General features: G+C 40.9%; 1 protein-coding gene across 4 annotated transcripts in view; it reads left to right on the top strand.

The window, feature by feature from the left end:
* Positions 1–828: 828 nt before the first annotated feature.
* The window catches only part of vaspb (vasodilator stimulated phosphoprotein b), a 31654-nt gene continuing 21730 nt past the window's right edge, over positions 829–10752 (top strand). For 3 of the 4 annotated variants that reach the window (XM_036585108.1, XM_036585107.1, XM_036585105.1), the window contains exon 1: positions 830–1260. In XM_036585108.1, coding sequence (XP_036441001.1) covers positions 1256–1260 — 5 coding nt within the window. In that variant the 5' untranslated portion in view covers positions 830–1255. Of the gene's footprint in view, positions 1261–10752 lie in introns of all 4 variants that reach the window. The other variant, XM_036585106.1, reaches the window with a different exon arrangement.

Genomic DNA, 10752 nt, shown 5'->3' with positions numbered 1-10752 from the left:
GGTTCTTTCACTGCTCTATTCTACTATTTCATTGAATAATTTTAGTTGTATGATTTTCAGTTTTTTCTCTGTTATTGTAGTCGGTTCTTTTATTTGCTTTTTTTTTGTTTTCATTAGAAAAAGTCAATATCTCAAAATAATGACCTATTTTCTTGAAATATTGACTTAATACCTCAAAATAATTATATTTTGTTGAAATATTGTTAAAATAATGCTTTATTTATTTCTTAAACTATTTAGTGTCTCTAAACAATGACGTATTTTTAATTTATTTTAAACAATGATTTTTTTTTGCAATATTGATTATCTCAAAATAATGACTTACTAATCTTGAAATGTTGACTTAATAACTCAAAATAATACTAATTTTCATTATAATATTTTTATTTATGGAGCACTTTTATTGCGGTAGCTGCAATATTGACTGAACGTCTTGAAAAAGTGACTTTTTTAAAAATTGACTTCACAATTTGAAATAATGACATTTTCCTGAAATACTAACATATTATTTAGAAACATTTCAAGACAGTAAATAGTAATTATTTAGTAAGTCGTTATTTTAACACAGTGAGTCAATATGTCGAGAATAAAGTCACTTTTTCTAGGAAAGTGTGTTTGAATTTAGTGCGTTTGTGAGCTGATGAGCTCAAACTCTTCTGGAAATATGTTTTTATATATTTAGAATATATTCATAAATCCGTAATATAAAATATACGTTTCTATTTTGTTGTTTACGTTTGACCCAATCCGGCACACACCATCAGCCAATCAGCTTGCGAGCACAGCTACTATTGCCCAATCCCAGCGTCGATGGGCGGGGCTTTCCCGAATGCGGGTGGGAAATGAAATAACAGCGCGCACCGGCCGAGCTTGTTTGGGCCGCGGAGAGTTTATGGAGGAGCTGGTGCGAAGGAGGATGCGGTAGAAGGAATTTCGGTTGAAGCTCGACTCGGACAGCCTAATATTTGGGACGGGAAGGGAGAGATAGAGAGGAGGGACGAGTGGAGGATGAGATTGGGGGGTTTGGAGCGGACGGCTGGAGACTGGAGTTGACATGCTGCCTGCTTCTCTCTCTCCCTCCCACTTTTTTTGTCCCTTCCCAAACCAGGAAATCATCGCTGAGCTGCTGCTCGCTTCCCTCTGAGGGCGGATTCATGACCGTCTCGTCCGCGTTTGACCGCTTTTTCTCTCTGTTTTGGCTCTGATCTGTGAAGAAGCGAACCCTGTGGAGCAGTGGAGAACCTGAGGTCCAGCCATGAGGTGAGAGCAGATTTGAAAAAAGGCAGATTTGCTCCTGCTTTGCGCTTTTGTGCGCGTCTCTCTGCGGGACAGCGGCACAAAAGCGCCTGGAACAAAAAAAGCTCCAGCACAAAGGAAACTTTCTGAGTGTGTTCTGCCTCTTTGATTGGCCTGCAGTGTGAATAGGCTTCGGGTCAGGAGGTCAGGCTGTGTTTAGTAGTAGTTTAGCAGGTTGGTTTGGCCAGCAGAGTGAATGGGGGGCTTTTGATGGCTTTAGAGGGGGTCTTGTCTAGGGTGGGCTCGTGTGGTTGCTCATCTGACAGGCTTTTGGAGAAGTTTTCTCCAGTTTTCTCATTTTTCCCCACTGCTTTTTGGAATTTTCCCGTTCCACCTTGAATGGTGCAGCAGTTACATTCTGGCGCCTCAGAATGCCTCTGGACCATTTAAGGTGGAACGGGAAAATTCCAAAAAGCAGCCCAACTTCAGCCTATTGTTTTGTTTTCCTAGGCTATTCCTCTTGTTTATTTTGTGATCCCTTCTTAATCGATCTGTTCTTCAACTTTCTGACCAGGGACTCCCATTTCAGGTTCCATTTCCTTCACTTTTTATTTCATTTAATTTTATTTTATTCACATTCCGCCCATCAAAGTCTATTGATCCCCACTCACTGAGGATGACCGGGCTATTCAGGTACATGAGGAACCTCTTTTTCCTTCCTTCTCCTTCTTTCTTCTCTCTCTCTCTCTCTCTCTCTCTCTCTCTCTCTCACCCACGTCGGCAGCCCTGTTTGGATCCTCCTCTGGGAGTTGGCCAAAGAACCCGGAAGTGAATGGAGCGGCATTCCTCATCCTGTCCCGGCCTGTTCAGGCCTGGGCTGGGATCATTCCTGCCCTCAATTTACCTTCCAGCCTATGCTATAGAAGAGCGTTCAGTAAGAATGTAAATATCAGCGAAGAACTGAGGTTGTTGTTTTTGCTGAGGTTGACCTGAGTTCCTTATCAGAGAATGTCGAAGGCCTCTTTGCTGAAAGGCTGAAAGATTGCAGGATAAACACTGTGCATGTAAACATATTTGAACATCATTGCCTTTTATCAGTTTACAATATTGTATTAATAAAATAAGAAATTAAAATATGTTCTGAAGGTTACAGAGATATATTCATATAGTCATTTTAAACAGCAATGTATGTTCACAATATTTACAATAAAATAATCAGTATAATAATGACAACTTTATTCATGTAGCAATTTTCATACATAAAATTGATCAACATGAATAACTCGGTAAGAATGAGAGTAAAAACAATAGAATAACAAGCAAAATAAAAAGCTGTTACTAATAAAAAGCCAATCCAAAAAAGATGAATATCCATCACTTTATTATTTTTAGAAATAAAAACAAAAAACTGTCCACATACCGGTGCTCACTGCGTATCACTGTCTAATTAGCCATCGGATTTGGAGTTGAGAGCATTGAAATCTTTACCAACAGCTGCTCCAACATGAAATTCAGCTTAGAACAAACTACTAGAACCTTTAATGTGCCACCTTTAGAACAGCACTTATCATCATTAACGTGTCACACATATGATTAGAACGATAATGTGGAAATATTAACATTATTAGCAGCCTCTGTTTATCAGCAACACTGCTAATATCTGCTAGCGTGTATATTAGATATTCCATTTTATGTTAGCATTAAGCTAACTCTAACTTTGTGTGGGGCTGACATGATTCTGAAAGTGTAGCTGATGATTAATTGTCACACAAATATTTGTGATTAACAATTTGTCTTTTTGTTCATCGTGTCCAGCCGATAAACTACAACCTAAAATGTTCACTCAAACAACCGTTTACAGTTACACACAATCGCGTTTAGAGTCGGGCAAAGCTGCTTTTGTTCTTCAGAGTGAAAATGGAAACAAAAAAGCTTTCATTCTGTTAGCATCCATGCTAAAAGCCTTAGCATCAGCTACAGCTAACAACAACCATCTCTTGCCGCTGCCCTCTTAACGTTAGAGTAGAGCTCCACGGTAGAAGTGTTCATGAGTTCCATGATGTCTCATTTAACGCAGTGTTTATTTGCATTTATTCACCTCAGCCCAACCAAAAACACTGATTCTGCTTTTTGCCGCATTGCATGACTGAAATCCAGCGACTGTGTGAAGTGACTGCAGTCAGGTAAATAACTGATCGTCTCACAGTTGTGATCAGGCGATTCTGTAGTAACAGTGACAGGCCGAGGTTTGTGTTCCAGTTTCACCGTGAAACATTTAGTTAAGAGTTCGACTTAAAGCTGAACTCTGTTTATCACTGAACTCATACATGCACAGACTTTTACTGTAAGCATGCATGTTTTCTAGGTTTGTCCCAAATACTGTATTTTGGGCTCAAATATTAGGTGTATATTTGAGGGGCATGGGGGAGGGGGGGTTGACTAAAAACTATAAAATGGCGCAAGACTGTGCTGGCAGGATGTACTCGCTGAGCTGTGAGCGGTTCAGTTTCTTAAAGAGAAGAAATGTTCATGTTGGGCTGTTTTAGGTTCATTCATACAAGGACTTTTATGTTGAAGAGCCTGAATGGAGTAGGGCAGAGCTGTTAGCGCTGGAGAGGCTGTGTTTCTTCTCAGCAGATTAAAAACGAAGCTGCACTGTGGCCCAAAACCTGGAGTCGTCTGAGTTTCTCCTGAGAACCCAAACATTACAGTATTTTGCAGTTCGCCTTTATCGATGGGCTACATTTCGCAAAAAAGAGTTAGGAACTTAATACCCACCCAACGAATGAATATCCGAATACTGAGGGATGTAAAGTTCTGCCTGCTCCCCCTTCTGCTGTGCTGCGGCTGCCGAGTGCTGAGCTCTGCTCTGAGGAGGGGCCATATCAGACGGGCGCAGCGGGAGTTTGTGAAAGCAGAGCTGATCTACAGATCTACAGATCTCCACTGAAACCGCAACAACTCTGACCAAATTACAGTGACGGGATTTCAAAGTGTCCACAGTAATTACTGAATTACTGAATACCAGCCACACTTCACTGATCACTCCGCCAGCAGAAGAACGTGGGCTCGTTTGTTAGACGTTTTACTGTTGTGACCCCTCATATTTACAATTATACAATAATAGTCATTTAAAAGTGTATTAATTTTAGTTTAGAACTTTATTAATGCGATATATCTTATTGCATTTACTCCTTACGATTAGCTTCTTGTTTTCTCAGTCATAATGCAAAAAATAGTCTCATATAGAACAAACGAATGCTAGAATCTCATCTGAGCGGCAACAACAAAGTCATTAATGGAAATGATTGAAAAAATGAAACAGGCCTGAAAACAGACGACATTCTTCACTTATTCTGTTTATTTAGTCTTTTATACAAATGGAAGGGCTGTTCATTTTGTTTATATCTGCAGTGGATTGTCCAAAGCATGCGAGCCCCCCAGGCCTTGGGGTCCCAAAGGCTTTAGAAATGACCGCTATGGTGGAGACACTGGAATGAAAATCCACTGTATTTATTGTGAAGCCGGTTGTCCTGTTATGCGTGTGAATGTGCTGGTAAAGTGGGTCAGTTTAAGGTTTTTCTGTGTTTCTTTCTTCTGTAGCTCTGAAACCCTGAAAGACTCTGACGTCGTGTTGTTGTTTTGTAGTTGGTGTCTAAACCGTTTTTCTCAATTAGAATTAGATATGTTTTGTCCTGTAACTGTAATTATGAGGTTGTTTAGGTGTCGTGATATGAATATTAATATATGTAAGCTAACACAGCTGCGCACTGAACTGACATCGCCATACAGGGAACCGCAGCTTACTTGCAGCCTGTGTGCAGCATTATTCGTGTTTTGACTCTTTAACGACTCTGTCGTTCAGAGGATCCAGTGACGTCCAGGTGAAAACGTACTCAGGTATCGAGGTCGGATCGTGTTTGTTTACTGATGATTTTTTAAAAGTGCTGCTCATTTTCCCCATAAAGATAAACGGCTTAGACCTGGAGTTCATAATACAGACATGACGACGACTACAGAACAACAAACACTGAAAAACATTGTCTTGATTCACATGTTTACATTGGCTTCACACATCAGCCTGAGTAAAGTCAGTTAATTAAGTACTGACACTTAGTAGCTATGCTGATGTGACGTGTTTCGGTCGTGTTGAGTCAGTGTGGCACATTCGAATCATGTAAATTTAAAGCAGCTTTTAAGCAGCTATTTTTTCATGCATGACCTCAGAGGTTTACGGGTCTAAACAAAGTTACTAAGCTGTCAGTCCCGTAAGCCAGACCTCTGCGTCTCGGAAGGTGAGGAGGTGGATTTTGGTGCTGAGCGTGACCGAGAACCACCTTCTTTAGGAGAAATTTGACTGGCGTGAAAGCTGACCAATCACAGGCCACTGTTTTGCGTGATGTTTAGAGCAGGCAAGTCAAAACATTGCAACAAAAACAGACTCGCAGGAAACAAAGTGTTTCACTGTTTACTAGCAGATAAGAGCTTCAGACGACTTTGAAAGACAGAAAGCTGAACTTTTTCAAATCCACGTCGGTATGTTTTTACTCTAAAAGGCTCGCAGACGTCTATTTCCCATCAGACAGTGCACACAAGGCCAGGTGAGATGTGAGTGATGTAATGGTTGTGTTAGTGGCTGGTGATGTGGCAAAAATATAATCACATCATTTCTGTAGAGCTGGACGATATGGCATAAATATTCTATCACAATGCCTCACAATATGCAGTAAAGTCACAATATTTATTTTTTCTGAAGTCTGGTAAGTTCGTACAGACAAAGTAGCGCCACTTTGAAAAAACGCCGTCACAAACTCGAGTCCAGTTATTTGTATTTAACATTTAACACATAAATCCAGTTAAACAGGCCTCTTCATAATCAGACATGCAGTGGAAAGAGTTTGATCTCCACCATAAACTCAGAAAAGCTCACTGTGACTTACTGTGACACAGTTTATCATGATAAAAACTGTCAAATGGGCAAAGTCGTGTCTATCTGACTGTACGATAACTATCAGAGAGTCAGTGTAGCGTGTGTGGGCGGAGCCTCTGAGGCTGAGATTACAGGCCTGCAGTCCTGAGTTAAATTACGGTCGTGTTCTTTTAAAACTGAAGCCTGATGAAGCTTCATTAGCCACGCTACAGTCTGATATTAGCGCTGTGGTCCAGCCTGCGGTCCAGTCATTCCTCCGCTCTGTCTGTGTCACTCAGGAAATGTTTCATGTCTGATTAACGTTGTTGGAGTGATTCAGTGGTGTTATCTGCTCAGGCCCTGCTGGGACTGCCCACTAACCACTTCCTCTGCTGGACGCCGCTCCAGGCCTCACTCTGGTCATCCGCGGACTGTCCACCTGCTACTGCGGTTTAAAGGAGGGGCTGAGGCAGGCATTTCATGTGTTCTGAAATTAGCAGTGCCAGCACCCTCACTAATGAGAGCATGGAACACTCTTAATTCAGTTGATTTTTTATTAATTTCTCCTTAATTTAACTGTCAAAACATAAACAGAGTCGTTCAGAGTCGTTCAGAGCGGTTCAGAGTGGTTTGGTGTGAAACGCTCTGTTCTAGATATACTTACTGAGTCAGAACTGTTCACAGTGGTGGTGATAGGAACCAGACGTCCACCTCTAAAAGCTCCCTCACAGAAAGTTCCTACAGTAAATGGTTATGAATTCACTGCCTGATGACTGAGACACTGTTTTATGATAGTTTAGAGAACTTAAACTCCATTCATGGTGGAGGGATACATGCAGGGCGCTGTGAGGCAAAATAGTCCCCAAAGAAAACTTATTATTTCAGATTTTCGCCTCAGCAATTAACCTCAGCATTAACAACACCTTAACATCAGGCAAAATTTCATAATCCCGATCATGAGCCCTACCAAACTGTGTTTTGTGGGTTTCTGGCTGATTCCAGTTTATTTATTTGTTCCGTCTCAATACGAAACTTATTATTCATTTAATTTGCACAATACTCCAGTATCTAGCACCGTGTTTTTTCTGTGGTGGTAATCTGGCTCTTGATGAACCTGAGTTTGTCAGAATGTTACCAAACATTTTATTGTTACAGCTGTAAACATTTACAGGCTTCATTAAAGCTGATTAATCAATTATTAGTTGATTAATGTGCACAATTCAAATATCTAGTACTATTTTTTTTTTTCTCTTCATGCTGGTAAATTAGATCTTGGTGAACCTCAGTTTGTCAGAACATTAACAACATTATATTGTTACAGTGCTGAACATTTACAGACCATGTTTAAAGCTGATTACTTATTAGTCAATTAATTTGCTGATAATTTGAGGAGAGTGCTGATTCAGACGTGCAGTGTAACTGTCTGATCTGAGTGCTGTGCATTGTGGTCCGTGAGTTGGTCGTTCTCTCGGCGTTCCTGTGGAATTCCTCTGTGAGGGTGTTGGTGGGATTCCTGCGCTGCTCTCTCCTCTTCTCTCCTCTGTCGTCGTTCTCCTCTCCGCTCGTTCAGCTTGTGTAATCATTTCTCTTCCTGCTGCTACACGTTGCTTCTCGTCAGGTCGTTAGATTTAGTGTGGCTGCTGAAACAGACGCGTCTCTTCTGAAACATAAACGCCATTAAAGGCTGAAAGCGTATTGATCGGCTCTTATTACCTTCTTTAATGTCTTTGTTTAGAGGCCTGACTGACTTCAGACGGCCATTAAAGAGCCCATATTCCACATTTCTCCCAGATTATCCCCCCCAAGGTCCTCTTATAACGATTCTGTGGATTTATGTTCCAAAAACAGTCATCATTCATTTTCCAACCTCTCTTTATCCCTCACAGTTACACAGGCTGGTTTCATTACTGTGTCTTTAAGAGCGTATATGTAAATGAGCTCTCTTCTGATTGGCTGGCCTAGACAGTAGAGCTGCACGATTTTGAAATAAAATGCGATGTTTGATGAAGCTGTCGAAAAGCACCATTAACTGTTTACAAAATAAAAAGAAATGAAATATTAACAACTGCTTACATCAGAACTGCAGTCGCACTGAAGGGATGAGGAACAGTCAGCGTCACCTCAGCCGCTTTTCTATAAAGGCCACAAAACCAAATAAATATATATATTTATTTTTTATTTAGGCACACAAGAACATATAAATATTTTTGTTTCATTTTATTTTCATGTTAAGTCATTAAATATTGTGGCATCAGACACACCGGGTTGTATTTAGTTTAAAATAATGTTGTTCTTGCTTTTGGTTGAGCGTAGTTTGACATTGTGTTCTTAGTTGGTCCGGGACTCTTATTTTGAAGGACTCTGGGGGGTGTAAGGTAGTGAGCTTCAGTAGCCCAGCTGGCCAGCAGGAAAACAGTAGAGCCTGAGCAGCCTGTGTGCTGCATGTTTCCCTTTTACTGCAGCTGTTTAGAGCTGAATCTCCATTAAAACTGAGTTACGGGGACACCTCTTAAACTCCATTCATGGTGGAGGGATACATGCAGGGCGCTGTGAGGCAAAATAGTCCCCAAAGAAAACTTATTATTTCAGATTTTCCACTATTTTCCATCATCAACATTCCATATAGACTCAGAAGACTCGTGTAGGTTCACTGGTGGTTCTGGATAGTAAATAAAATGTCTATATTTGTGTTGTAGTCATGGCGACCCCTGGTTCCTATCACCACCACTGTAAAGACATCTGAACCATTTCACACCAAACCACTGTGAATCACTCTGATCACAACTCACACACTCAGTAATGGGGGGATTTTGTAAAGTGGGTGGAATTCCCCTTCGATAACAGTGCAGCAGTGTATCCGGGAGGCTGTGATGTTTGGGGCTGAATGGTTTGTGTTGTGTTTGTTTGTTGGCTCTGTTAGATTCTTGGCTCTCTGCCACTCTCTCTCCTTTAGCCACACCCCTGTTTGCAGCTGATTGGTCAGTTTTCCGTTGCGAGTGTGTTTGAATGGATCAGAGCTGTGAAAGAGCTGCTCAGAGCTCAGCGCTGTAAACTGGCTTTAGTGCTGAGGGGCTGTTAAGGGCTTTATTGCTCTCGGCTGTGGAGCTGTTTATTGTTGTTTATTGTTGTTTATTATTGTTTATTAATGTTTATTATTGCTTAGTATTGAGGAAGCAGCTCCAGCGGAGTCACTGCTGGCTGTACTTTGCCTGTCTTTCCTTATTATTATTGTTTTATGGTGTGTGTGGATGATTGTGGTGCTGATTTTTCTCTTCAGGAGAAACTCCAGTCATTCTGTGAGGTGTAAGCAGAGCAGTAGAGCAGGCTAAAGCAGCACTGTGTAATATTTTAATTTAAATCTGAATGTGTGTCGTTACTGAGTGAGGAGAGTATAAACACTAATATATGGTGATCTGCTGCTGAGAGTCGCCTGTAAAGCCTGAAATAATCATTTAAACTCAGAGGCGTCGAGTTTTTCACTCCACGTCGTACGTCTTTATGTATTAACATCACAGAGGTGGAAGATGTGATGACAGTAGTAGATAATTCACTCTCATCCTCAGAGACGCTGCTTCACCCAGTTTACACTGAGCTCTCTGAGTTCTCTTTAAACTCACTCACAAAGACAGATTCATCCGCTTGTGGGGGTCTGAACCTCAACCGACGTTACAAAATGTTCTTCCACGCATTGTGTGCAATGACATATTTCCACCAGAGAGGGCTCCAAATCCCCAGATCCTACATAGTGTTGCTTTACGCTGAGAATTTGTAAAATGTTGACTTTTGTAGGATTTGCAGTATTTACACAGTTTGCATAATTTTTTAATTTGTATGGTTTGCATGATTAATGTGGTTTGTGAGATTTATGTAATTCTGATTTATGTGATTAACGTAATTTGTGTGATAAACATAATTCTTGTGATTTAATGTGATTTGTGTGATTAACATCATTAATGTGATTTTGTGAGTAAGATGAATGTGATTCTTGTGATTAACGTGATTCGTGTGATCGTGATTCGTGTGATTTGTATGATTCGTATGATTAACGTGATTAATGTGATTCGTGTGATAAATGTGATTCATGTGATCGTGATTCGTGTGATTTGTGTGATTAACGTGGTTTGTGAGAATCGTATATGACTCTTGTGTCTCTCCGCTGTGAAGCCGTCTGTTCTGAGCTCTGTTTAGTGTGCGTTTTGGTGCTGAAGCTCGTGGCGACGATGCAGGGAGCAAAGTTTACACTTTTATTGTAATTTAGTTGTCATTAATTGTGCAAACGAGCTTTGAAAGCTCCTTACTCATTGGAGGAGAGTGTTAATGACTGAGCAGATGCCTGATGGGTTCTGTCTGAAGGAGCTGATTGGTTCAGCAAGTTCAGCGAGCTTCACTCCAGTTCTCCATCAAAAAATATTCTGTTTCCACAACTGCCAACGCTGAAACCCAGCCAGATGAGCACCACAGGATTAATGAGCTCCTGGACCTGACGCTGGACCTCCTGCTAGCCACTGACTGTTAGCGGTTAGCTGTTCTGGTAAATATCACTGTATCTTGGCCTGAAGCTGAATTCCTCAGCCTGAATTGTGGAATTCCAAAGGAATCTGATCAAA

Source organism: Colossoma macropomum, unplaced genomic scaffold, assembly GCF_904425465.1.
Source record: "Colossoma macropomum unplaced genomic scaffold, Colossoma_macropomum, whole genome shotgun sequence".
Taxonomy (NCBI): domain Eukaryota; kingdom Metazoa; phylum Chordata; class Actinopteri; order Characiformes; family Serrasalmidae; genus Colossoma; species Colossoma macropomum.
The sequence above is the reverse complement of the archived record's forward strand: the minus strand, read 5'-3'. Positions and strand labels throughout refer to the sequence as shown.